The sequence below is a fragment of the Falco peregrinus genome, chromosome 2, assembly GCF_023634155.1.
Source record: "Falco peregrinus isolate bFalPer1 chromosome 2, bFalPer1.pri, whole genome shotgun sequence".
Classification (NCBI taxonomy): Eukaryota; Metazoa; Chordata; class Aves; order Falconiformes; family Falconidae; genus Falco; species Falco peregrinus.
Window position 1 is genome coordinate 108,371,276 of NC_073722.1, and position 27,477 is coordinate 108,398,752.

General features: G+C 51.2%; 1 protein-coding gene across 1 annotated transcript; it reads left to right on the forward strand.

Moving 5' to 3' along the window:
* The first annotated feature begins 113 nt into the window (after window positions 1-113).
* Window positions 114-27,417, forward strand: CPD (carboxypeptidase D). Its single transcript, XM_055796195.1, has 21 exons — window positions 114-832; window positions 3,275-3,522; window positions 11,372-11,514; window positions 12,227-12,396; window positions 12,982-13,349; window positions 13,763-13,954; window positions 14,878-15,045; window positions 16,217-16,326; window positions 16,761-16,863; window positions 17,361-17,503; window positions 18,069-18,238; window positions 18,789-19,100; window positions 20,201-20,396; window positions 20,661-20,796; window positions 21,596-21,745; window positions 22,163-22,258; window positions 22,352-22,416; window positions 22,575-22,706; window positions 23,099-23,284; window positions 23,597-23,696; window positions 24,351-27,417. The coding sequence occupies exons 1-21, from the start codon at window positions 165-167 to the stop codon at window positions 24,575-24,577; spliced, it is 4,083 nt and encodes a 1,360-aa protein (XP_055652170.1). The 5' UTR covers window positions 114-164; the 3' UTR covers window positions 24,578-27,417.
* The last annotated feature ends 60 nt before the right edge of the window (window positions 27,418-27,477 follow it).

Sequence of the window (27,477 nt, forward strand, 5' to 3'; positions counted from 1 at the left end):
GCCTGTCATTGGCCCCTCGCCGCCTCGCCCTACCGGCGCCTCCCCTCTCGGCCGTCGCTGATTGGCGGGTGGCGGCAGGAGCGCCCGCCCGTGGGCGGGGCCAGGCCGCACCGCCTCCCGTTGCCCGGCGGCTGGCGGAGCGGCGAGGCCGGCGGCGCGGGGCCATGGCGAGCGTGGCGCGGGGGCTCGGCCGGGCGCTGCGGCTGCTGTTGCTGTTGTTGTGCGCGCTGCTGCGGGGCCCGGCCCGCGCCGCACACATCAAGAAGGCGGAGGCGGCGGCGCCTGGTGAGGCGTTGCGGTACCTGCACTCGGCCGAGCTGGGCGAGGCGCTGCGGGCGCTGGCGGCCGCGGCCCCCCCGGGCCTGGCGCGGCTCTTCAGCATCGGCGAGTCGGTGGAGGGGCGGCCGCTGTGGGTGCTGCGCCTGACGGCGGGGCTGGGCCCGGAGCGGCCCGGCGAGGAGCCCGGCGGCGCGGCCCTGCCCGGCCGGCCGCAGGTGAAGCTGGTGGGCAACATGCACGGGGACGAGCCGCTGGCGCGGCCGCTGCTGCTGCGCCTGGCCCAGGAGCTGGTGCGGGGCTGGGCCGCCGGCGACGTCCGCATCGGCCGCCTGCTCAATGGCACCGACCTCTACCTGCTGCCCAGCCTCAACCCCGATGGCTTCGAGCGCGCCCGCGAGGGCGACTGCGGCGGCGGCGGCGCGGGGGGCGGCCGGGAGAACAGCCGCGGCCGCGACCTCAACCGCAGCTTCCCCGACCAGTTCGGGGCCGCCGAGCCCGACCTGGAGCCGGTGCCCGAGGTGCGAGCGCTCATCGCTTGGATGCGCCGCAACAGGTGAGTGCGGCCGGCCCCGCTCCCCCCGGGGGGGTCCCCGCTCCCCTCCGGGAGGGGTCCCCCCCCCGGCCCCGCTCCCCCCGCTGGGGTCCCCCCCGGCCCCACTCCCGGGGTCTCGCCCTACTCTCCCAGCGCTGCCTGCCAGGGCTGGGGGACAGAAGGAGGAGCCCATTTCCCTACCTGCGTCCCCCCAGCCTGGCTCCTGCGCCACGCTGGCCGTTTTACGGGGGTCGGTCCTGCCCGCCGCGCCGGTGCTGAGCCGTGTGCCCAGCGGGTCCGGGGCTGCGCTTTGGGGTGCACCTGCCACCACCCCCGGTGGGCACAGCCCCGCGTTCCCAGCCCCCTGTGTCCCTTCTCCAGGAGCCTGCGGCTGCAAACTCGTCACTTCGGCTTGAGCTTCTCTGCGGGTGCTGCTGTTGGGGCTGGTGGTGCTTTACCGTGAGCTGTGGGGTGCTTGAAATACTGGGGTGCAGGTGTACAGCTGGCCTGTGCGCAGATACGTTAAGGGAGAGCTGTGTCCCACGGTGCATCCCCCCGTCTTTGTGTTTCATGGAAAATTCCCTGGATTTGGCAGTAATGCCCTGTGCAGCAGTGCTCCCAGAGGCCCTGCTCCTGCGGCCCCCTGTGCCCCCTGCCTTCCTTAACGCTGAGCCCTCAGCACCCGCACTGGGTGCTCGCCTGCCGGGGGGCTGGGTGGCAGGGAGCCACCGGGCCTGGGGTCGGGCCGGTGGCACCCTTGAAGCCCAGCTCCGGGCTGGGCCCCGGGGTGGCCCCGGGAGGTGCGGTGGCCAGGCTAGGTGCTGTCTCGCCATTTGCTGTGTGCTCTTCTTTAGAGAAATGTGGAAAGTCCAAACCGCAAAGGTCAGCGCAACCAGCCGTGGGAAGTTCTGCAGGGAAAGCCAGAATGTGAAGCCTGGTTGGATACGAGCAACACGCTGAAACAGCTGGCAATCCTCTTCCCAAAACCGGGATAAAGGGAGAAGGGATGGCTGATGGCTGCGGTTGCACTGTGAGGCTGTTGGTTGGGTCCAACCGACACATGCAATGTTGAGCATTGTATAATGTTTGCTCAGTTTCAGGCAACAAAATTTGCTTGCATAAACTATATGAAAGCTTGGTGGATGGCAGTGCCCACGGGGATTGTTGCTCTAGAGGAATTTAATGAGTGGCACCAGTAATTGCTTGTCCTAAAGATCCTTTAGGACAGCTCTGATGCAGCAGTTTGCACTAAAATCCCTCCAGATTTGGCTCAACTAAAAATTAGTTGCTAGGGAAACTCGTGCACGATCTTAATACCATTTTGAAAATACCTTGGGCTTTTTATTTTTTGTAAGTGGTTGAGTTGGGATTGGCATGTAAGTAAGCCAGGGTGAAACAGGAAGAACGCAGAGCTTTGTGAATCCCTCTGCCTGGCAGCACCAGTTAATGCTGGTACAATTGTTAGACTAACATAACCACTGATAGAGAAATGATTGGGTAAACAGAACTGATTAAAAAAAGAGATAGTGGGTGTAATGCAATGCGTGTGTGCTGTTTTAAGCAAGGCAAAGGTATTGGTCACGTTACCTCTGCTCAGAAACTAAGTCCATTTTAGCCGAATGAGAAGGAGAGCTCTTTATCCCTCAGTGCTGTATTGGGTGGAAAGAGGAAGAGCAGAGACAATTACCTTTGGGATTTGTTGAAATGTTTGTGCTGCCTGGGATCAAATTAAAAGTGTGATCTAGGACATACCATGCTTTATTTTCTGACTTGGGATTTTAACAGCTCTGTCACATCCAGATGTTATTTGTGTGAGTTGGTTCTGTTGTACGTACCAGGTGTTGCTCAAAGCTTGATGAAGAGCTGTGTACATCACTTCATGCACAGGGGCACTGCTTGTCTGTCCCAGAGTTTGAGGGCTCTGTCTTAGGCTGCAGTGACAAACTTGTTTCGTCTCCAGTAATGCCAGATGTCAGTTTGGGGAGTTAATAAACCCGTCCTGAGAGTTGGTTTATTGCAAAAATCTGCTGAATTCCACACCATGCTCCCCCTGGGATGCTGTTCAGGCCCTCTGACAATCCTGCTCACTGTGTTGCAGGCTGCCTTCAGTACAAGGGGATACGTCTCCCAGCACAGTGTACCTTTTAGTCCAACTGTAGCCAGCTTGGTGTTGGACAAGTGTGTATCTGTAACGTAGCCTTGGTGTGGCTGCAGCTCCTCAGGCGTTCTCCCTGTGCAGGGCTGGTGGAGCAGGGTCCAGTCGCTTCCTCTTCCAAAGTGGGTGTTACTGGTGGGCAGCTTGTCCAGTGGGTACATTTTGCCTTGATCCCACGTAGAGTTTGGAGTCTTGTTTGGATGGGAAGGCAGCAGAATAACTGGTTGGGCAGCTGTAGCTACCTTCCTGTTGAAATTGTTCCAATATGACTTTTTATTTTTTTTTCTTCTTCTCCTTCCCAACCTCAGGTTTCTGCTCTCTGGCAATCTCCATGGTGGCTCAGTGGTTGCAAGCTATCCCTATGATGACTCTCCCACACATAAGCCCACAGGAGTCTACAGTAAATCAGCTGATGACGAAGTGTTCAAATATTTGGCAAAAGCTTATGCATCGCATCACCCCATAATGAGAACTGGCAAACCCAATTGCCCTGGCGAGGAGGGAGAAACCTTCCAAGATGGCATCACAAATGGTGCCCAGTGGTACGATGTAGAAGGTAAGCTGTGCTGGGGAATGCTTGAGCTCTGCTAGCTTGCCTAAGAGAGTGTTTTACAGAAATAGTTTCTTGCTCCTACTGAGAACTGACATCCGAACCAGTGGTGATTATCACAGAAGAGAGGACGGTGGATGAAGTGATATTTTTAGCTTCAAATGTGTTCTAGCAGCTTGAAATAAAGGGAGGTGGCATCATGGGCGCACCAGTAAGCGTTTGGTGAATCACAGCTTGGGAGATGTTCATAGGGAAGAGATCACAGCAAACTGGAGAGTTCTTCCTGACTGTGTTAGGTGCTGGAGAGTTATCCTGCATGTGGGAGGCTTCGTTTGCCAAATTAACTGTCATTAGGTCTCTAGATGGTTACTACATTTTGATTTAGGAAAGAGGAAACTACTGTTAAAGGTATTAAACCAATGCCGGTATTTTGTGAGGTTTTTTTAACCTCCAAACTTGTAAATTTGCAAATGATTATAGAACAGCCTCCTGTAAAACGATGTAAAACCTTAAATGTGGGTTTGAGCTAACCTAGCTGTTCTCGCTGGAAGTGGGGTAGGTAGCTGTTCTATGAACTGCTCTGCTGTTAGACCTGTGCAGAAGGTGACAACCTGCACATCTTGTTCTTGTCCACCAGTGCAGTGGGATCTGGAAGGGATCCGAAATTTGGTCTGCTGGGGCTTCTAGGTGAGCTCCTGATCTCTCCGTTAGGCAGCTGCACTGATCTAAGTCATTTACCCCCTGGTGCTGCCACTCTGCTTGCGTGGAGGTGGCTGGCCTGGCTCAGCCGCGCAGTAGGCTGCTCTCTGTGTGTCAGTTTTGCTGAAGATGGGATTTAAACAATAATTTATGGGATGAGATGCTCTCATGGAAAAGGCTCCATGGGCTGGTGGGAAGAGAAATCTTGGCCGTGTCATTAGAAAAACTTCTGCCATGGCCGTGCCCCCTCAGCGGATGTTGTACAATCATGGCCTCGCCAGATGATGCAGAAGCTTCTGCGGTGAGGACACAAAAAACCCCTTGCATAAATGATCCAAAGAAGTTGCATTGCTTTGTGCCCAGACTGCTGGGCTTTCCCTCGTGCTAGGGCAGAGGGGTGATGGCAGGAGTGCTGAGCGTGCAGTGACATCAAATGTTGTTTATCCTTCAGAGCTTACAGCTCAGCAAATTCTGGTAAGATGCCGTCTTTCCAAAATACGGGCTTCAGAGCAGAGTCCTGTGTTAACCTTGCATCCGCCTCTCCTGGGAGGGAGGAAGGGGGATCTGTTATTGGACCTGAATGTATCCCCTCTGTGCTGGAAGAGGAAGTCTTGATGTCAGTGGTGGCTGAATCATTGCCTAGGATTTCCCTGGTCAAATAAGATGTTTGGCTCAGATAAGATGCAGTTTTATTTCTTTGTCTAGCAGCTGTCTCCTTCCCTCCACCCTGTTGAGCACACCGGCCCTGGTGTTTGCTGGCTCAGGGTTTGCTCTGCTGCTGTGAAACATCCAGCAGGAGGAAGGTTTGTGTAATCTGGTGAATTTGTTTATGAGGGAACAGGATATCCTGGATGATCTGCGCTGCCTTGTTCCGGTGACGATCTTTATCGGCAAACATCTCAGTCAGGAGGTTTGTTAGCTGCTGCTCTAAGGTTTCTTCTGCCCTTGTAATGAGGTGAGGTGGGTGTGCTCTGAAGGGAGGGTGGTTCCAGAGCTTGAGGCATGTGTCCCCTGCCCCCAGCAAGCAGGATTTTTTACTGTGGGGTTAACTTCTTCATCCTCCCGCTGGGGTGCAAGAAGCCTGGCTTGTGCTGTGGCTTTGTGCCTTTTGTGCCTTTGCCTTGCCAGTGAGCAGAGCAGAGGTTTCCCCTGCTTCCCTTTCACAGGAGATGGTGAGGTGTGAACTGGAGACCACTTTGCTCTGTGCTGTCACTGCTGTGATTTATATTACACCCAATAGCATCCAGCCTTTGCAGAAATAAGCCCTTTTGCTCTGCCAGGCCACCATCTCGGGCTCAGTGCTGATGGCTGTAGGCAGTTCACGGGCAGAGGTTGTAGGGAGGGTGCGACAATGCTAACTCGTAGGACGATGCTAACTCGTAGGATGGAGCATTGCTGAGCAGACAGGAGCTGCTGGGCACCTGGGTGATCTCTCCCCTAAGCAGTAACTCACGCCTGGCTGCTGTTGCAGGTGCGCCCGTGGAGGGTGATGGCAGCCCTTGGAGCACTGCCCGAGCAGCCTGCGTAAAGCGTAACCCATGAGAGCGGAGATCCGGCGGGGGGGGACAGGACGGGGACGTGGGTGAGCTGAGCGATGCTACAGAGGCCAGGACACATGTAATTTGATGTTGTGTGAATTTACTGTCTCCCTTTGGGGTTTTAGGTTTTAACATTTATTTTTAGTAGTGGATGAAGAGCAGGCAAAGGGGAGTTAGTTGTACGCAGTGTGACAGAAGTGGCAAAACTACCACGGTGGCTGTATTAAGTCATCTGACTCGCTCAGCTCTATGCCAGGGACTGCTGAGGCTTGTACTCCGACCAGCAGGCCTTTCCCAGTGATTGCAGAATTTAAATGTGCAGTAAAATGAGGCTGGGGAAATCCCGGTACCCCGTGGGAGCTCCCTGGGCCAGGCTGAGCTCTGGGGACAACCAGAGCACACGGTTCTGTGAACAGTGCAGGGCATGCGGGTCAGGTTGTGCCAGGAGAGACTGTAGGCTCCACGTGAACCTAAGCCAGGAAAAACAAAGAAATGAGAACATAATGTCTCAACAGGTGGAAATTTTCCTGCCACATTTTATCATGTGAAATCAAACATGCTGGAAAGCAAACTGCCACAGGATTCATTGTCCCAGAGTTACCAGTTCAGGTTTATGTTGGTGCCAGACCCCATTAACTTTCATTAGCGTTTGCAAACAACCTCTTACGTGTGTCAAACTGAGGTGGCAAGTACAAACCGTTGGAGTAATTGTTAAGGTCAAGTGTGCACAGAGAAAGATGGCTCGCCGCCAGACAGCTGAATTTGGCTTCTGCATTCCAGCTGCTACAGATAAGCACGTCTGTGACTGGGACGGTTTCTAGAGGCTATCTCTGTCCTACACGGCTATTCCTTCCTTTTTAACCGTTGGGGGTTTTAACTACCAAGTGGCTGGTCCAGATTAGGAAAATCCATGCAAGTCTGAGCTAGTATATGGTCCAGGTGATGCTTGGAAAGCTGTTAAGAAACCGCTTAAGTCTTCTTATCTGTGGGATGGATATGCTTGCCTTTATTTTGTAAAGAGCCCAGCTGAGAAACTGAATTGAGTGTAACGTTCAGTAGGATGCTTTGTGGGCAGCCTTGGAAGGTCTTGTTGTTATTTGCAGTCCCCTACTAAAAGCGATTTTCCTTGCTAGTTTGACTCTCTGATGCCCAAGTGTTTGAGGCCTTTCTGGTATCGACCAGAAGGCATTTCTCAGATTGAAAAGTGGATTTAGGTTACGTGTGTGCTTACTGGGTTGTTTTGACTGTGGTTACTAGCCACACTGAGCTTCTGAACAGCTTCTAGTGGCATCAAACACGGAGCAGCTGAGCGCTGAGAACAGTGGGTGCTTGTGGCATCGCTCTGGTGGCCTCTGTTTCCTGGGCATGGCAGGAGTTGCACAGTGTGAGCTCTGGTAGAAGTTTTCAGCCATGTTTTCCTGAGATAAACACAAATTAGTTGCCCTTATGTGTTTGTAAGTGTTTTCATAAAATTCTTATTGCAATTTTTTGCTTTCTTCTCAAGAAAAGCATTGGCCTGGCGGTTCGGGGGTCTGTGATGCCTCTTCTCACATCTAATGTGAACTGCAGGGCGGTGCTCAGCTCTCGGGAAGAATGCCCTCCTCTTGGAGAGAGCCCGGGGCTGTGCTGCTCGGGGCTGTGTAATGCAGCTGCTGGAGTTGAAGGCTCAAACCTCACCTCCTCTGAGTTCTAATGATTGCAGACTAATGGACCAAAACATTCCCCTGCCTGTTTGGTGCTCACCCAATCTTGTGCTACAAGACAAGCAGTTCTGTCCATGGAGTGACTTGTGCCACATATTTAATCATGTCTCTAGCTTGCTTTGTGCCATCTGCTCTCTCTGCAGAGCAGACACAACTGTTTCTCTGCTTTAACTTACCTGCAGGGTCTTATCTCCTAATGTCTGCTGCAGCAAGAGCTGGAATTAGAGAGGTTTCTGCATAGTGCAGTTTGAAAATAGAGTCCTTCCTGGCTGGCCTGGAAAGCTTCTCCTGGCACGTGTTGTATTTATGGTATCTGGATCCCAAGGCTTGACTCTGGAAAGCTGCATTCTGCTGCTCGCCTGCCTGGTTTGAGCTTGGCAGGGAGCAGAGGCACGCTTGTCAGCGTGAACTCTGCAGCACTTGTGCCGCAAGAGGTCTGGAATCCTTGCCTGAAGTGCAGTCCTGATGCTCAAGGAGTGGGACAGAGCAGGAGAGAGGTTTGTTCTGAGCATTTTTGTGACCTACGGCCAGCCAGGGACTGACTTGCTGCAATTGTAAGCAGCTCAGTTTTGCTTTGCTCTCCTCACTGGTAGTATGATGCCTGATTGGGAGGCTCCAGCTTTATGCAGTGTGGGCTAAAAGACACCCTATGATTAAAAAATGCTTGATTTATTCCGGCATTTATCTCAGATATTACTTAAACAGGTAGGTAGAGTAGAAGCACTGTAGTCTGACAGCCCTCTGCCTTGGGCATGCTTTTTCCACTCTGTGGCTTGAATGTAGTGCTCTGCTGATGGTGGGCTCTGTACAGGTCTCTCTCTACACCTCCGGATCTTCTGTGTATCCAGGAGATGCTGTGCAGATGGTATATGGAAAAATACGTAATTCCATATGCTGCAAAAATAACTGTCCTGCTCTGCAGCGGGGCTGTGTGAAGGCCAAATATGTGCAACGGATACAATCCAAATTCTCAAGCATGCAGTGGACTACTTTCTCAAAGAGACAGTTTTACTGAAATTGATGTAGCAAGCTCTAATTTAGTCCGTTGCTGCTCTATTATGGGTGAGCATCTGTCCTAAATTTGCTTGAATGGCAGATGAAGCACTAAATATGCTTCATAATGGCTCTGGTTTACGTATGGATGTTTTCAAATGCATTAGCGTCCTGCTATGAACAGATGGTTATAGGCTGGCAAATTGTTTCACTCTGCGTGGTGTTTACTGGCGAGAGAGCAGCCCGCTGTGGGTTACTTTTCTAAGCCTGGTAACAGGAGCTGAATAGAACTGGGTATGTATCAGATTTGCAGGCCTTGTTCCTCTAATGTCTTGAGCTGAGTTGGAGAGTTTTAAAATCTTCAAACACTTTTTGGCCGCTTTTGCTGGACAGAGAAGTCGCTTTCCTGGTTTGATTTCAGCCCATGCACAAGCTGCAATGCTCTCCTGGCTGCAAGTGACATTTGATTTGTTACAGTAAAAGCTTTGTGTTCTCTTAGCAGCAGGCTCCCAGAAGAAATGAGAGGAACTGGGACATCTTTGTTGTGGTACCATCCTGCACATCTTCCCAGGGGTCTTGTTCTTCTAAATCCTACCTTATGCTGTCGGCCCATCCCTGCTTTACCCAAGTGCAGTGGGGCTATTGAATTCAGAGCAGCGGTCCCTGACCTTCTGGGACAGTGAATGCTTACAGCCATCATGGTTATTATAAGTCTTCTCTGCTTGGTAAAGTGCTGCTGTTAGCTTTTCCTGCCTGTGCGTTAACACAGCCTCTGCAAATGCCAGGTAGTGCATTTGCGTCGTGGTATTGATTCTTTCTGGCTGGTTAATTGGCCAGCACCTCGGAGGGTCCCTTGCTTGCAAAGGAGCTTGTGAATGATTAGGAAACTGCTCGGATAAAGCAAGTGAGGTTTATTAGCATAGCACTAATGTAGCACTTTGGTGGGCAAAGCAAAGGATGGCAGTACAAAGTATGTATTCCTTACAGGCTTGCCTGCTGGGGTCACGCAGGCTGGTGCCGTGACACGTGCCATAGGCTGTCTCCTGCTTTCCTTCCTCCTGAAGTTTCCATCTGCCTCCTGTGGAGCAAATGTGTAGCTGTTCCATCACAGGTGGGCTTCTGAGAGCCACTTTGGCTTCCTCAACTCATGCAGAAGAGACCCATTGCCTGGGCCCCCGTGTCCAGCTGGTGCCGGTGGGAGTTGTTTGGTCGGTGTGCAGAGGTCTCTGGGCTGAGTGGTCGCAGGCACTGCTGTGTGGGTTGGGATGGAGCCGTCTAGGAAGTGGTGGCCAAGGCCTGGATTGTAACTGAGGGAGGCTGTGTAACCCACAGGATATCGACAGTGTGCACTTAAAACTTAGTGTGGCATGTTTTCCATACTGACACAACTGCTGGATTTGGTGGTGGTGGTAACGATCCTCTCATGTGGCCATGACATCTGGCTACAGTCATGTGACGGGATTTGGCAGGGTGACTCTGAAACCTGTTTTGCAGACTTGTGGTGGCTTTGGAATGTCCTTTTTACTATTGAAAGCTCCCGTGTATGTTTAGAGGGCTGAACATTTGCAGTTTTCAAGCAGCATGCTGAGGTCCGAGCTTCAGATCATGAGTATTGATATCTGTAGACCTCCAGTCCTACAGGATGGAGGATTGGTACAGGTACAGGATGTAATGGTACAGGATTCATTCTTGTTTGAGAAACAGGTTTGCTTGCTGAGGGTTGAAGGTGAACTTCAGCAAACGGGATCAGGACATTTGCTGGAACAAGGTGACCCTTTTGATTCGTAGCAGTGCCTGTGGCTTCTCTGAAGGGCAAGAGTAGCAAGATAAGCTTAATGCTGGGAAACAGCTCTGCATTCCTGCTTTCTGGTGCTCACGGAGATTTGGCTGGTTTAACGCTAAGCTAGCATGCTGTCCCTAGGTGCTGCAACATCCTTCAACTGATTGAGACTGCTGCCTTAAGGAGGAGATGTGGGAGGAGGCTGGATACTTGGCTGCAGGTCTCAGGGAAAAGAAGTTTCCCAGTTGGAGTTTCTTAGGTGGACAAGTCTGCGTCCTGGTCTCCTTTTGTGGGACCTGGCTGCTGCGGGGTCGCAGGAGTTGTTGGCAGTGCGGGAGGCATCACTGCCCTCCCAAGTCAAGAGGAGAGTTTTCTGAAGGTGACTTGCTGCAGTTCACTGCGTGCTGTCACTGTGTCAGACCTTATCAGGGTTTGTGCTAGGGCTGCTCTAAATATCAAATAAATGGAGACCTTCAGATAAGGAATTGGAGGAAAAGAGCAGCTGAGGAGGCAGAGAAGGAGAAATTTTGCTATCATCTCATCTAGAGTTTTGCTAAGAGGTTTTTGGGAGAACAGCTGTGTGGTCATTGAAACGGACTTCGGCATGCCGATTTGATCTGCCGCCTCCTGGGTTGATGGTCTGGTGTGCTCCTTTGTGTCAGAGACCTGCAGCTCACTTTGGGTGCAGCAACATCTCTTGCAGGAAGACCCCCCAGATCCAAAGGTAGCTTGGAATGCACAGCGAGGGACTCGGCAGCAGTCATACACCAACTGCGGTATGCCTGCCTTGGCGTATTGGATTTGTAATGTCTGGAAGATGTCTTTGCAGTAAAATGAACCTGTATGAATTTCCAAGAGCTGATTGAGTGGTGAGACCAAAGGGACTGTCATCTTCAAACTGTCTGTGGCTGATGTGAATGGCCCGGCGTGCTGGTTACTGGGAGAGACGGCTCAGTCTTCCCCAGTACAGGCTGTCACGGTGATCTGCTCTGACTTTTCTCCTTGGCTCATTCACTCTGGAACTAGGGCAGCATCGTGATGAGATGCCGGCGGGGGGGGCTGAAGGACAAGGCAAAATGTGTATCCCATGGCAGGATGTCTGTGCATTGCTCCTGGGACATGTCTCTGCCTTGTTTTCTCAGGTGGGATGCAGGATTACAACTATGTGTGGGCCAACTGCTTTGAGATCACATTGGAGCTGTCCTGCTGCAAATATCCGCCGACCTCCGAGCTTCAGCAGGAGTGGGAAAACAACCGGGACTCTCTCCTTGCTTTCATTGAGAAGGTAGTGTGGGCTGGGCTGGGGCACAGGGGCAGCAGCTGTGAAACCTGTGTGTCCACGGTGGGCTGAGCGCACTGTGCTTGGTTGCTCCTGTGGTTTTGTTTGCTGCATGTGGTAACACGGCGCTGCAGTTGCTGTGCAGAGGTTGGTGGTTACAAAGCTGCTGTGTCTCTCTGTGGTATTGCCACTGTTCCCACATCCTCCACGATAGCAGAGAGGGGCCTCGTGGGGTGCAGTTTTAGAGAGGTCGATCAGTGCGGTTCTTGTTATGTAATGCAGAGTACCTGTATGGCCTCAGTGCCATGAATATCCAGTGATGTTCAGAAGCACCAACATTGCTGAGACCTTGGCTTGTAGAGTCCTCTGCCAGGATCTCTCCAGATGCCCATCTATGAGTTGAGCATGTGATATTTTAGGCTGGAAAAGGAGGCAGTTGCATTTTGTCCCTCAGTATGCCTTGTAACCTTGCCATCTTGGAATTGTCGTGTGCCCATGTCAATGAATTAGAGGATTTGTTAGGGGGAATCAATTCTTAGATCTTGCTGCCTTCCCAGTATGTGCTGGAATTCCCATCCTTGCCGTCTGGCTAAGCACGGTCTGAATCCCAGGCCTGCTCTGCTGTGTCTAGGGAAGGGCCGGCAAGTACTGCTGGCTGAGGATGCGCTTCCCCTGGTGTTGCCTGTCTTCAGCCAGGCTTTTGTATTGTTTTCCTCAGGTCCACATCGGTGTGAAAGGCTTTGTCAGGGATGCAGTCACCAGGGCTGGCCTGGAGAACGCGACCATTGTTGTTGCCGGTATTGCCCATAACATCACAGCGGGCAAATTTGGCGATTACCACCGACTGCTTGTGCCTGGGACCTACAATGTGACCGCGGTTGTAATGGGGTAATGTCTCTGTGGCAGTCTGCCTCTACACTGCCAGCTGCTCATGTTCCTTCACTTGACTTCTGCCCCCAAAGCATCTTGTGTATTTAAGGGGCTTGGCTGGAAGCTGCAGCAGTAAAGAACTCCAGCTTAGAGCTGCAGCTGTGTTTGTTCACCCCATGCCCCACTGCAGTGTGGTGCTGTTGGATGCACAGCATTTCTGTCACTTTTAATTGCTTGTAGCAACTTGTGTCTTACTTTCTGGGCAGAGGGAGAAAGCGGAGTAGGATCATCCCAGTAAGAGTTGGTGTTGTCTTGGGTCTGGGTGTGAACATGTAGCTTGCCCCAAGGCTTAGCCCTGTGGTTTGCCTGGGGCTTCTTCCCCGGTGAGCCCATAAACAGGAGCTGCTGTGGCACAGCAAGGACCGCCACATAGTTGAGGCTGGTGGGATGAATCCTGTGAGCTTGTTTGCAGGTGAATTTCTCACGTAATCATTAACATCACAGTGAGCTCAGGCTGGGAGGAGTAGGCTGCAGTGGTGGGAAGGCTGCAGGGCTCTGTTCTGCAGAGCCTCTGTGCTGAAATGAGCTGGGTTTTTTTTCCAGTTACATGCCAGTGACCAGAGAGAACATTGAAGTGAAGGAGGGAGCTGCAACAGAGATTGATTTCTCCTTGCAGCCAACTGTAATGCCACCAGCTCTTAACATCACACAGTTCACAGCGACGCCTGCTCCCGGCCCTACCGTCACCCCCACCCCTGCGCAGGCAGAGGCCCCAAGCCCAACCTCTTTCCATCAACCCATCCAACCTGTGGACTTTCGCCACCATCACTTCTCAGACATGGAGATCTTCCTGCGGCGGCACGCCAATGAGTACCCCAACATAACCCGACTCTACTCTGTGGGCAAGTCAGTGGAGCTGCGGGAGCTCTACGTAATGGAGATCTCGGACAACCCTGGCACCCATGAACCAGGTAAATGGAAAATCCTTTTCAGTGAGGCACAAACGCAAGTAAGTGGCGGACCCTTTGTGTTGGGAAACGGTGAGCAGAGCAGAAAGGAGTGTAGACCTGGCACATGTCTGAAGAAAGGCTGAGCTGCCCCTTGAAGTATCCTTTCTAAAGCAACCAGGTGCAGTGAGTGGCACTAGCGTGTGGCTGGGGACATCTACACTGGTCATGGAGCTCTGGGGACAGAAGGACCAAGGGGTTTCCCTGAAACAATGTTTGTCCTTTTTGGTGTTGTGGGAGCAGAAGGGTAAATTTTAGGCATATGTCCTCCGGCCCTGCAGAAAGGCTGGTGAGAGCAATGCTCAGGGTGGCGGGATGTCTCCAAGCTTTAATGTCATGATTATAATTGTCTGTTTGGTGTGGCCATGTGTCTGCAGGGGAGCCAGAGTTCAAGTACATCGGTAACATGCATGGGAATGAAGTTGTGGGGCGAGAGCTTTTGCTGAACCTCATTGAGTACCTCTGCAAGAACTTTGGCATAGATCCTGAAGTGACTGATTTGGTCCAGAGCACACGGATTCACATCATGCCATCTATGAACCCTGATGGCTACGAGAAGTCCCAGGAAGGTATTGCTGATTCTGCTGAAATATCTATGGGGTTTTAGCTCTGAGAACGAGCCTTTGGGTTCGTGGTACCTGTGAGAAATCTGGAAACCTTGCTGCAGCAGAGGTGCCTTCTGCACAGGTCAGCTGAGAAGGGACTCGGTGTGTGCTGTGGGATGAGTGGGAGGACCTCGCACTGCAGAATGTGCGTGGCTGACTGATGCTTGAAGGTGTTGGAGAGAGCTCTTACACTTCAGCAGTGCTGTATGCTGCCCCTCTTTGGGTCCCCTTATGGTTTGTGGCTATCCCAAGGCTTATTTTTAAAAAAAGGCATTCCTTTGACACAGCTCATGCTTGCTGTGCTTTGGTCCATGCTCTTAGTAACATGTGATGTGGGAGCCAGGCTGTCTGCAGAGCACTTGTCCAAGGATAATACAGACTTTTATCGTGATGTTGAAATTGGCAAAAACTTCCGTTGGGGAAGTCCTTAAAACTGCGTGGTTCTTGCAGACTGGCAGAACAAAGTCTGTCCAGAATGATTTTCTGGGAGCAGAGCTCTGCTTGAATTTAACAAAGAACTTGTCCGTCTGGTTTGGGAAGGTGAGCTCTGAGGTTTCTGTGGTCCTGACATCCGGCTGTTTGGATTGTTCATAGTTCGCTGCCTTTCTGCTTGCTGTGGTCTGACTGGCCCGGGGAGCCTGTGCGAACACCCACTGGAAGGGCCCCGGGACCCCCGGGACGCCCCTGTGCAGAGCAGACCTCCCGCTGAAGGGGAGTGTGGCTGTCCCCTCGCCCTGGGGTGTAGGAAACCCCCGCGCTGCTGTGCTCTCTGCTGTCCTCCCTTGATGGATAGTTGTAAGCTCTGTAGTAAGAGGGTGCTTAGTAAATCCCCTCACTTCAGTGGAAACTTGCATAGTGTGCAAGCTTGAGCTTGTGTTTAATTTCAGGAGACAGAGGAGGTACCATTGGCAGAAACAACAGCAACAACTACGACCTGAACCGGAACTTTCCAGATCAGTTCTTCCATGTGGCAGACCCACCGCAGCCAGAAACTCTTGCTGTCATGACCTGGTTGAAGACTTACCCGTTTGTGCTCTCAGCAAACCTGCACGGAGGTATGGCAGCCCAGCCGAGCTCCTTCCTCTGCACTGAGGTTCGGGGGATGGGCGCTGGCAGGGGTATCTCCACGGTGTTGTAGGTGTGAACCGAGCAGCTCTCGCAGAGAGCTCTCTGCCCCGTCCTCGCTGGGAAGCAGCAGCAGCTGGGTTCCTGCAACAGGGGGAGGGCCGTTTGCAAAGGACACACGCAAAGAGTAAATCAACCCTTTTTTGTGCTGCTGGAAGATGGATAAGAAGCTGGAAATGGGAGTGAAAACCATGTCCCCAGGCATGTTTGTAGGGAGCTGAAGAGGCTGCTGGGAGGGTCCCAGGCACTTCTCTGAAGTGGGGAGTAGCTAACCTGCTGCCTGCTGCAAGGTGGGGATGGACTTTCTTGTCGGTGGTTGCTCAGCAGCTGGGTCTGGGAATGTGATATAGTGCTGCGGCTGTTACAGGCTTCACAGTATTCATAAAGTGAAGGGAACAAGCTGTAATCCTGAGGGCTCCCTGCCGTGAGTCGCATCGTGGAACTATGAAATTTGCTGTAATTTAATTATCTTTTGGGCATGATCTAAATTAACTCTCTGTATTACAGCTCATTCCCTAGACAGTTTGTCTGCTGGCTTGTAGCTGGGGTAACTTGCAGGTGCTTTCTGCTAGCCTGCTCGCTTTTGTAGCGCAGGAGTACTGTGTGTGGGGAGGAGGGGGCTGGCAGCTCTGCAGCCACGGCGGTGTCTGGGGTTCCGCGGTGCCATTAATACAACTTGCTTAGGGAAAGCTACAAAAAGCCAAAGACGTTATCATCTGTCAGTGCTTGCAGTAAACTCCGGAAGGCTGGAAAACTACAGCAGTTGGGCCAAGAGCACCATGCGTGTTCTAGGAAACTCCTCCCCTTGCTTGTTCTCCTCTGTGAAAGCGATTATTATGAGGTTGTGCTCATCCCTCCTGCATGGAAGAACCGAACCTTTGTGTCATGGCTTGGGTTCACCTTCCCAGCCGGGTGTGGTTTTATCTCTTCCTGTGCTTTTTTGTGTCTCTTCTGTCCACTGAGCTTTAATGCTTTGTTTAATGCCAAGTCTTGAGAAACAGGAGACTTGGCACTTACTGGAGCGAAAGAGAAATTTCCCCTATTAGGCTGAGGGCTCATATGGAAAGCCTGAGTGTGAGTCAAAGCTTGTTTCCCCTGCAGGTTCTCTAGTGGTTAATTACCCCTTTGATGATGATGAGCAAGGGATAGCCATATACAGTAAATCTCCAGATGATGCTGTGTTTCAGCAGCTGGCGCTTTCCTACTCCAAGGTAAAACTCTTCACAGGAACATGGGCACATCGTGCTGGGTTAACTCCTGATGCTGTTGGGAACCTCCTGAGCAGCTGGTAGGGGAGGGTGTGGGTACGGTGGGTGCCTGGCGTTACTGTTTGGTGCTGTGGGATGCTCTGGTTCCATGAGTGGATGGATGTCCAGCATGTTCTGTCTGTGGGCCCTGGAGGAGGAGGAGGAGCGCTCTGTGTGGGCATGGGGGCCAGTGCACTGAAGGGCGGTGGAAAATGCTGTACATGGGCTGGAGGAGAGCAAGGGTGTCTGGGTTGGGATGCAGTTTGTGCTGCAGCCATGCAAACACACGTCTACATGAACCTCTGTGTTTGGTAACCCCAGGTGTGTGACTAATGTTAGACGGTGCCGGTGGCTGTGGAGTACAGACTCAGCTTCACATGTTGTGTCTTGTTTTGCAGGAAAACACAAAGATGTATCAGGGAAGCCCTTGTAAGGATATGTACCCCACGGAGTACTTCCCGCATGGCATCACTAATGGGGCTCAGTGGTACAACGTTCCAGGTAAAGTAGACTTTAAATCTCTTACAACTTTTGCCTCCAGGTTAATGCATGTGTGGCTTAGAGTTTAGTCTGATCAGTTGCAAACTCTGTGTTGGTCAGCCCAGATTACTGGGACTCAGGTTTCTTTTATAACCTCTTAAATAATGTACTCGGATAAAGTTATTCCTGGGGGAAGGAATTTACAGTGTAGCTTTTCTGGCTATTAGCAAAATAGTTTCATAAAATTTTACAGCATGATATTAGCATGGAAGGTATTTACAAGAAGGATGGTTATTTGTCTGCTATTCTGGCATCCCTTTGAAGCTTGAATCTCTTGCCCTGTGTAAAAGCTCCCCCCCCCCCCCCCCCCCCCAACTATAAAAGGTGTGCTGTAGTTTGTACTTCATCTTTCTCTGCTGTTTGGTGTTTTTGGGGGTTTATTTATTTATTTATTTTGAATTGTGTTACAGTTGCTTTCAGGAGACTTTGTCAAAACTGTTTTTACATTCCTGTTGTAGGTGGGATGCAAGACTGGAATTACTTACATACAAACTGCTTTGAAGTGACCATTGAGTTGGGCTGTGTGAAATACCCAAAAGCAGAGGAGCTGCCAAAATACTGGGAGCAGAATCGCCGATCTCTCCTCCAGTTCATGAAACAGGTGAGACACTTTGACCTGAAGCAATTGTGTGAGCTGCCTCCGGGGTTTGCATTAGACATGCCTGGATGAACAGGCTAAGCTGCAGGCTGAAGTGAGTGCTGCTTGCTGGCCAGACAGGGTACCTCTTCCATGGAAATCATCCCCAACAGAATGTGTCTCCACTCCTCCTCTCCCCTCTTTCTCAACGTACAAAAATCTGTATGGGAATAGGAGCCAGGTGATGCAGATGTGGGCTTTTTATTTACCACTACCTTGGTTTTCCCTAGGCTAGAGTGGCCATTAGGTGCTGTTCCCATCTGAGTCAGGGCTGGTGGTAGCGCTGCGCACCTGGGGCACGTAAACAAAGGTGTGGAGCAGAGTGCTGTGGTGGCACCCTGAGCCAAACAATTGTTCATTCTACTCATCAGGTGATCTTTGTCCACACCGGCTGCTGGCGAGTGTAACCTGAACCGTTTTGGAACATGGTGCTCCTCTGGGAATGCTGAACCTCCTGGGCTGGGAGCTGGTGGGATGTGGGAGGCAGAGTGAGGGCTGGCACTCAGCAGGGCTCTGTGTCTGTGCACAGGTTCACCGCGGTGTCTGGGGGTTTGTGCTGGATGCTATGGATGGAAGGGGCATTCTCAACGCCACCATCAGTGTGGCCAACATCGACCACCCGGTGACCACCTACAAAGATGGAGACTACTGGCGCCTCCTGGTCCCGGGGACGTACAAAATCACAGCATCTGCCCGAGGGTGAGCAAGCTGGGGCACAAGGAGCAAACAGCTGCATGACTGACTTCCCCGTCAGGAGCAGTGCCATCATTGTAGGCACGCCTGTGTCTCCTGCCCTCTGGCCTGTGCAGGGGTAGCAGTGTGGTGCTATCCTGATGTCAAAGTGCAATCCAGATCTTGCCTTGTTTGGAGGTGGTGTGGAGGAGGAATTGATAACTTAGTATCTTTAGGGGAAATTCTCTTGCAAGCAGCTGTCCACAGAAATGACTTCATCACTTCAACTGCTGCCAAAACCTGTGTTAAAGCAGCCTGACTTGTTGTCCTGCCAGCCTGCCACATAACCCTGCAACACCTGAGCCAAAAGCAGCTCAGTGCCATGTTAGGCCTTGAGCTGCTCCCTGTCCTCCTGCCATTCCCATGTCCCTTTGAAGTGTTCTTGCTCTTTGTATGCTTCTCACTTCTGGCAGGGGAGCAGTAGCGGTCCCATGTGAGTGCCTAGTCAGGAAGGGGGTTGGCTTGTGTGAGGTCTCAAATGCCTGACATTTCTTTGTGCCTTCTCTTCCCTGGGCAGGTATGATCCAGTCACTAAGACAGTGGAAGTTGGCAGCAAAGGTGGGGTGCAGGTCAACTTCACTCTTTCCCGGACAGACATCAAAGTGGAGGAGGGGAAAGTTCCGGTTTTGAACACCCCAGACACCAGTGACCCCAACGAGAAGGAGTTTGAGACCCTGATCAAAGATCTGTCTGCTGAGAATGGCCTGGAGCGCCTCCTGCTTACTTCATCAAGGGATGTCTCTCCTTACCGATACCGTCCTTACAAGGACCTCTCTGAGTTCCTCCGAGGCCTCTATCTGAACTTCCCACACATCATAAATCTCACCAGGTCAAAACTCAAAGCAGCAGTGCTCAGCTTCCCCCTGAGTAGCAGCCTGTGGTAGGGAAGTAGTGAAATGATGAGCCATGAATGCAGTGCAAAGATGGGGAGCTCGTCCCTCCCCTTCCCTGTGGTCCCTGGGTTCAAAGGAGCCACATGGGGAAGGGCATGGTGGCTGTGGGCACTCGCAGATGCATCCATGTGCTTTTTTCATGAGACATCATTTTATTGAATTAAACCTGGGGTGCTGTCAGTTCCCCAGGGGTGCCTGGGACTGGTGGTATTCCCAGCATTGATATCCCAGGCTTCTGCAAATACCTCTGTTTCATGCATTCTATTTCCTCCGTTCTCCAAATCCTTTCTGACATCCACCATGTGAAAGAGTCCCCAGCAAAAATAATCAAAATTTGACTCACAAATCTCAGACAGCCTTTTCAGATTGTCTGCCTTCAGATTTAATTCAGTGGTGCATGATGTGTTTGAGTTGGCTTGCCCTGAGCCAAGGTCCCTGCCCTCCTGCAGGAGACCAGCTGCTGCAGTCCTCTGCTTTTCTTTGTGACCTGTAGCGCTTACCCTCTGTCAGCTTTAGAAAGCACAAACCTCTTTGTCCCAGGACCTCATTTGCTTGTTGTTACCAGGCACAACATGCTCATGTGCTGTCCCCACTGGTGCCAAGGCCACTTTTCTGATCTGTAGCCTCTATTGTCCTTCCAGTTGCATCAGCCCCGATTGTGTTCCCTGCTTTGCTTGCATTCACTTGGCTGACTTAATGGCATGACTGTAGCAACAACTTCTGCATCATAAATTAGTTTGATGTCCAGATGTATGCTGCTCTGAAGGGGGGAAAAAAACCCAAAAAAACCAACACCTGCACCTGGATACATTCTTACACAGCTACTTGTGTTCAGACTGGTGTTCATAGTGATTTGTGTTCAGTGCTGCTGCAAATCTGCTCATGTGATGTGATTGTTTTGTTTGTCACTTGCCTTTGCAGCCTCCTCATGGAGGTTGGCAGCAGTTCCTTTCCACACTGGGATTTCTCCATAAGGCCAGGCTAGGGCCGCAGCTCTGTTCCTGAGCTGACACTCTGGTTTCTCATCTCTTGGCAGTTTGGGTCAGAGTGTCGAGTTCCGTCAGATCTGGTCCCTTGAAATCTCCAACAAGCCCAACCAGTCTGAGCCTGAGGAGCCAAAGATCCGCTTTGTTGCTGGTATTCATGGAAACGCTCCTGTTGGTACAGAGCTGCTGCTGGCACTGGCAGAATTTCTTTGCATGAGCTACAAGAAGAATGCTGCTGTGACAAAGGTGAGGAGCCAATGCAAGGGACCATCTTGAAGCTTTCCAGCTGTATCCTGAGAGAGAAGACGGCGCTGACTGGGAGAGACTTGTCTTGTTAACACTGACTTGTGGCTTGCAGTGATCCTGTACATAATGGAAGGTGCTGAGGGCCACGGGGCGAGTGGGAACCTCTGACGGCAGTTCCTAGGATGAAGTCCAGGCAAATGAGATGTACAGAGAATGAACCCTACTAATTGCACTTTATGTACTGTTTCTCCTCCTTTTGCTCAGCTGATTGACCGAACACGGATTGTGATTGTGCCTTCCCTGAATCCAGATGGACGTGAGATAGCGCAGGAGAGAGGCTGCACATCGAAGATAGGCCAGACTAATGCTCACGGCAGAGACCTGGACACAGATTTCACAAGTAAAGCAAATTAAAGCCAAGTGGTGTGTAGTGTCCCTGTAGAAATGCAGGCTGCTGTAGAAGTCTTCTGTTAGCTGCTCTGGGGTTGGGTGTAGTCATTTGGTTACAAGGTCTACCTGTAAAAAGAGCAGCACTCCTGTCCTGGAGCTCAGGCAGCACACTGGGAAGCTTTCAAAGCTTGGATCCCCCTTAGAGATGGTAATTTGCAGTCTCTTGTTTGCAAGGAAAAGACTAAGCAAAGTTCTTTAGGAATAGTCCCGAGGTTTGACAACACCTAGTGTATTTTTTCCTGTTAATTCATTTCTTTCAACCCCCGATTTCTCAAAAATGCTCTTTGTTCATGCTCCCCAGAAGCAGTCTCCTTTTTTTTCCCTGCTTTTCTGGTTTCTGTGTAACTGCCTGCTGTATCCCTAGCACTGTTACCAGTGCTGTGCCCACCCTTCCTGGTGACGAAGTGTTCTCTCTGGCTGGCTTTGGCTGGGATCATCCCAAATGCTTCCTTAAGAAAATGTCAGTTTGGTGATGTTGAGGAGAGCAAACACATGAAATACCTACTGCGTCACAAAAGGAAACAGTGACATGTCACGTTTGTTTAACTTTGCAGATTAATTCCCCCTCCATGGGTAGAGTGAACTAGATGCTTTGCTTTATCTGTCAGGTGCATCTGCTCAGGTCTAACAAATAACTTCTAATACATGCAGCAGACAATTTCAGACATAAACAAATGTACTGTTGGCCTCTCAAACAGCAGAGGAAACCATTGTCAATTCCCTTTTCTATTTGTTGTTCTGATTTACAGGCAATTACTCTCGGTACTCAGGGACACGAGAGCCTGAGACCAGAGCCATTGTAGAGAACTTGATACTGAAGCGGGATTTCAGTCTCTCTGTTGCGCTGGATGGAGGATCTCTGCTGGTCACTTACCCGTATGATAAGCCAGGGCAGACAGGTATGACTAACTCCTCCAGAGCCTTGCCTGCACAGTTACCCTTGGGCTGTCTCCGCAGAAGTTCATGTGACTGCATGGTGGAAGAGCTTTTTGCGCTGGTGGTGGTCTGTAGCATCCTTCTGTCTTCAGCTCTTGGACTGTGGAGTTGACAGTCTAAGTAAAGCTATAAAACCTCACAGGATTCAGCTAGGGATCAGAATATTTACCACTTCTGTTCCTACAACAGTACTTCAATCTTTCTTTTGCCAAAGCTGGTATAAAGTCTGCTTTTGATACCATCCCTCAGTGTTAGAGGAAATCTGGAATGGCCCTGAAACAATGTGTCGCTATTTAATACAGGATCACAGGGTCAGAGTGGGAATCTGCCCTCCAGTGAATAGGAGTTGCACTCTCAAAGTCTCACTTTTCTCTTTGTAGTGGAGAACAAAGAAACACTGAAGCATTTGGCATCTTTGTATGCAAACAACCATCCACTGATGCATTTGGGCCAGCCAGGCTGTCCAAATAAGTCAGGTATGTTTGGCTGAATCTTTTAACCCCCTGTCAGCTTGTGCTGGACTCTGCTAGGAGCAGATCTGTCTGAGAGCTGTGTTCTCGCTCTTGCAGATGAGAATATTCCTGGCGGTGTGATCCGTGGCTCTGAATGGCACAGTCACTTGGGAAGTATGAAGGTACTCTATCATGGCACAAGGCTTTCCATCTCTGCTAAACAAGCATTAAAAAACGTATTTGTTCTGATGTCTGCGCAAAACTTCCCTGCCACCAGCTGCACTTTGCAAAGCTTTTTAAATGCCGCCTCTTGTTGTAACTGTCGTTTTGGTTTTTGCAGGATTTCAGCGTTATGTTTGGTCATTGTCCTGAGATCACTGTTTATACAGGCTGCTGTTACTTCCCGAGCGCGGGACAGCTTCCTGGCCTGTGGACAGACCACAGGAAATCTCTCCTTAGCATGCTCGTGGAGGTGAGCCGCAGTCTGTGGGAGGAAATTCTGGCAAGGAATGAAGGTGGTGGGCCCGGGGGGGGAGGTGGGGAGGAAGAAAACAGTATGGAGAGTCTTTGTGTTTATGTTGATGCTGTGTAATTACAGACAGTCATAATTTAGGCTGTGTGAGGAATAGATTGAACAGAGGCAGCAAGTGACCAGGAAATGTGTTGCTATGAGAGTTAAACATCTGTGCTGCGTTGCCTCCCTGTGGGCTGAGCAGTCCTTGCAGTATTGTGTGCTTCTGCTTATTAGGGTGTCAGGGATGGAGAATGGGCTGCATCTTGAGGGGAAGATTAGATTCTACTTCAGTTACAAATGTGCCATATGCTCCGATCTCAACGTGGCGTGTTTCAAATGCTTTATTTTAGGTTCATAAGGGAGTCCATGGGTTTGTCCAAGACAAGAGTGGCAAGCCAATTTCTAAAGCTACCATCGTTCTTAATGAAGGTTTGAGGCTCTATACTAAAGAAGGCGGCTATTTCCATGTGCTTTTGGCTCCAGGTTTGCATAACATCAACGCGATGGCCGACGGGTACCAGCAGAAACATGTCAAGGTACATGAATGCCTGTACTGGGGATGTTTCCCCCACTCCCTGTCATATAAAGGCATCCCTGTTTGGGCTCTGCAGAACTGGCTGTGTTTAGCCGCTGGTTGTGCACCCAGGGTAGCTGTTTTCTGCCTTGGTATAGGATGGAGAAGAATTTCCCAGCACAGCAGGGTTGTTTTGGGCAGCAGCTTTCCTTTTCATTGCACTTGTCTTTGCTGGCCAGGTCAGGACCAGGTGGATGCCAAGTATCTCTTTTGTCTGGACACCTAACAGAGGTGCAAGCTTTGAGACAGTCTGAGCTCTCGTGTCTTTCTGCAGGTCTTTGTACGTCATGATGCACCCAGCTCTGTGTTTATTGTATTTGACACCGAAAACAGGATATTTGGTCTGCCAAGGGAGCTGGTTGTAACTGTTGCAGGTAAAGTGACACCTCTGATCAAAGCTTTGAGCTTTGCTTTTTCTACCAGTTCATGCTGACAATGACCCTTCACTGAACTGGAAGCCTGCAGACTTAAGCCATCTCCTGCTTTCCCTTCTGAATGCATGCTTGTCCTTGCAAACTGGTCCAGCAACCCTTTGATCTGGTGATGCTGGGCTAGAAGATGGGAGGGACGGAGGAGGTGGAGTGTGTTGCAGGGTTCTGAAGGGTCTGGAATGGACTTTGAGATACCTGGAATGGGGAGAGCCTGTTTATGTGTAGAGCTGGGAGCTATATCTTGCTTCTTCCCCAGGTTTGGAGTGCTTTGGTACCAGGTAAACATTAAGATAATTTTTTTTTTTTGGATGTTGAGGTGGCAGCTGCTGCGGAGGCTAGAGTTTATACCCAGTGGTCTGCAGGGGAGCTCACTGATGCTATCCTAGATTGTGAGCACAGAAAGTAAAGCTAGTGCAGTTCTGCTCTGGGAGCAGCTGTCTTGCATGGCATGTCTTCTGTGGTCTAGGAGGGAGGAGAAGGGTCACAGTGAAGTGAGGAAAGTGGTGGTGACTGTAGAAGGGAAGACGGAGTGTGGCAAGCCTAGGGACCTCTAGGGTGGGGAACGTGGCATTAACTTTAATGCCTTCTCTCTGGCAGGTGCAAGTATGTCTGCTCTGGTCCTCACCGCCTGTATCATTTGGTGTGTCTGCTCAATTAAGTCCAACAGACACAAGGATGGCTTCCACCGCCTCCGGCAACACCACGATGATTATGAGGACGAAATCCGCATGATGTCCACTGGTTCCAAGAAGTCCCTCCTGAGCCACGAATTTCAGGACGAAACAGACACTGAAGAAGAAACATTGTACTCTAGCAAACACTGACACCTCCTGGGCAGGAAAGGAGGTTCCCATGGACCAGACCCGGTGGTGGGGGGCAATCCCTGGGGTTCAGTTTTGAAACATTAGCTTGCAGGATGTGTCCTCCAGAGGTGTGGGTGGCAACTTCCCCCTACTATTTGCTCTGTCCCTATGGCCATGCAAATCAGTGGGTGTTGGAGGCTGCTTCCAGGCTAAGGGCACGGCTTGTTACGTTTTTGGGTCATGATCTGGAGGTTCATGTGATGTTGTTTGAAAGGCAACTTAACAGGGTGGCCAGCAGAGTTCTTAGCACTTCCCCAGCATCTCAACACAGCGAGCAGATGGTGGGGAAGTGCCCCAAGACCGGCATGGAGCTGTAGTTACAGCACTCCAGAGCAGTTTCTCTACCTGTTTGGATTTCATGTTTTCCATTCTATACTTGGGGGAAGCCAGATCCTTCACTTGACTCCGCGTTCTGCAGAGCAGGCCTTGGAGAAAGACCAAAAAAGCCCCCCAAAAGCCCTTTGTTCTCAGTTGCTCACTTGGAGCTTTTCCCCACCATGAGATGCTGTGGCCTGCTGTGTTCTGCAGTGGTTGTGGAGCACCTCAAATGTGTTGCTAGTTCCAGGTGGTGACTTGGCATCTTGAAAGCCGGGGGAGATTACATCCATTCTTGATATGAGCTGGAGAAAGGAGGAAATGTCAGAGCTTCAGTGAACTCTGACGAGTTCAGTTGCTTGCCAGCTCTGCGATACTGCTGTTCCTGACTTCTGGGGAAGGAAGAAACTTTATCCCCGTCACCCCTCGTTGCTTTTTGTTTGTGTAATAGACTTGGCCTTTGGGGTCTCGTGTTAGCATTACAACAGCACAGTGTCTGAAAGAGCAACTGAAGGTTGTTTACAGCAAATGGATAAACTGGTTGTGGTGGGTACTGTAGAAAAGCAATCAGCTACTGCCTCCACCTGATCAGTTTTGCTCAAATCCACCACTGCTCAGGAGGAAACGGTGAAATCTGACCACTGCTTTCTATTTGAGCATTACTGGAGCAGCAGGGAGAGGTCATGGGAGTATCCATGGCTCAGCTTCAATCTTAAATTTTGAAGGAAAGCTGCACCACTTGCCACTGGCCACCTAAATATCATTTAGTGATCAGAGCACTTTGGAAACACCCTCTCATCAAGCTCTGGTGATGGCGGGCATCAAATTAGCCTGCTGGCTTGGCTCTTTTCTGCTGCTACAGTGTCTCTGATGTAGCAAGAGCTCCACTGGCTTGTGTGTCTGCGGTTGTGTCTGCTGCTGTGGGGGCCTGGGTGCAAGGTGTGAGGAAGGGCTTGAACAGCTGTGCGGAAGGAGGAGGGAAAAGCAGCCGAATTCTGTTTTATAGCACTTGGCAGGAAGTTGGAAAGGGGAACCACAGCATGCATCCCCAAGACACATGGGGTTTGTGGGGAATAGCAACAATGTCCAGGAGGGAAGAATGGATGAAACGTTTGATTTCCAAAGCCTTTATGCATCTCTGACATTCCTGTGTTTTCTGGGCAGAAGGCTGGGGTTAGAATAGGCACTTACTTTCTTGCTGCTCATTTTCTTCTTTTGATTCTTGCCCCACTGACCTGAGCACTGATTCATGGGTGCAGAAGCTTGGTGCAGCAACGTCTTAGGCATGTAGTTTGCCCCAAGCTGACCTGTTCTCCAGCAGCCTTGGGAGGCCCACTAGTGAAACTTGCACCTGGTGCCTATGGGAGGGTGTTTGCACCAAATGTATGATGGGGTCTGTTCTGCAGGGCTCTGACCTGGTCTCCTCTGGGAGAACAGTGCGGTGGGTTCCCTGTTGAAGGCTGTTGGGCCTTGTCACCTGAGCTGTTCCCCACCTCTGCATGTGGTAGATGCCCTTCCAGAACCACGTGCCTGGGGCCGTGCTGCCATGCTCATAGTCTCGGCTGGTTTTGTGCAGCCACCTGGAGGGACAAAGATAACCCTTAGACAGCAGTATACCTTCTTCCCTGTTCCACGGGGAATTCTGTTGCAAGAAATGTGGTAAGATCTGGCTGGGGAGGTGTGCTGGGAACAGGGAGGTGAGGCTGAGCATTCCCCATGCTCTTGTCCCACATTGCTGTCATGTGAAAGAGCTGCTTTTGTTGCCTCTTCTGCAGGAGCCATGAACATCTCTGCCGACTCCTAGTGCTAAGCAGGGTGATGGGATTTGGTCCTGGGCTGTGACCTGTTGCCATGTGTGATGGGCTGCAGCACACCAGCTCACAGCAGTGTTAACCCTGCCTGATCTCTGCCTGCTTTTGAGGGCTTTAGCAGGGTTTTATATTAACATTGAGTTTGCAAATGGCTCTTAGGGCTCAGTTTGGGCTTTTTGTGCTCTGGCAGCCCACTGAGCTGGCCTTGCTTTGTCCCACTAGCAATAAGTCTCCATAGGAACTGGCCCTTTCCCCGAGAGTGCGTTTTGCGTGTCGCTTGGCGTAGGTGCGTATTTGAGATGTTCTGTGAAGGTGGGAGACTTTTCTAGGCAGCAGGACCAGGTGGGAGGCCTGGCATTCGCTCCCTGCTTGCAGCCAGGGCAGAGCGCTGGGCTGTTGGGCACCATTTTGGGGAGGCCCCTCACCCTCCGTCCGCCCACAGGAGGGCCCAGGTCCCTTCTGCCGAGGAGCTGGTCCCCCACTGGTCCCTGGAGCCTGTTGGTCCATGCACTGTGCCTTCAAATGTACATTTTTAAAAGGGATTTGAATCGCCTTTTCCTGGAAGCGGGATGGGGCGGCGTGAGGCAAGGCCTGGCTCTGCCCAGAGCCGGGCCCTCTGTTTTTTACCTGTATTACTGAGATCCAATAATCTGTATAAAACTATTTTGATGTCCACCTGGGTTGGCTGGTTCTTCCTGCGACGGGTAGGGGGGGTTGGGGCTGTAAGGAGGGCGC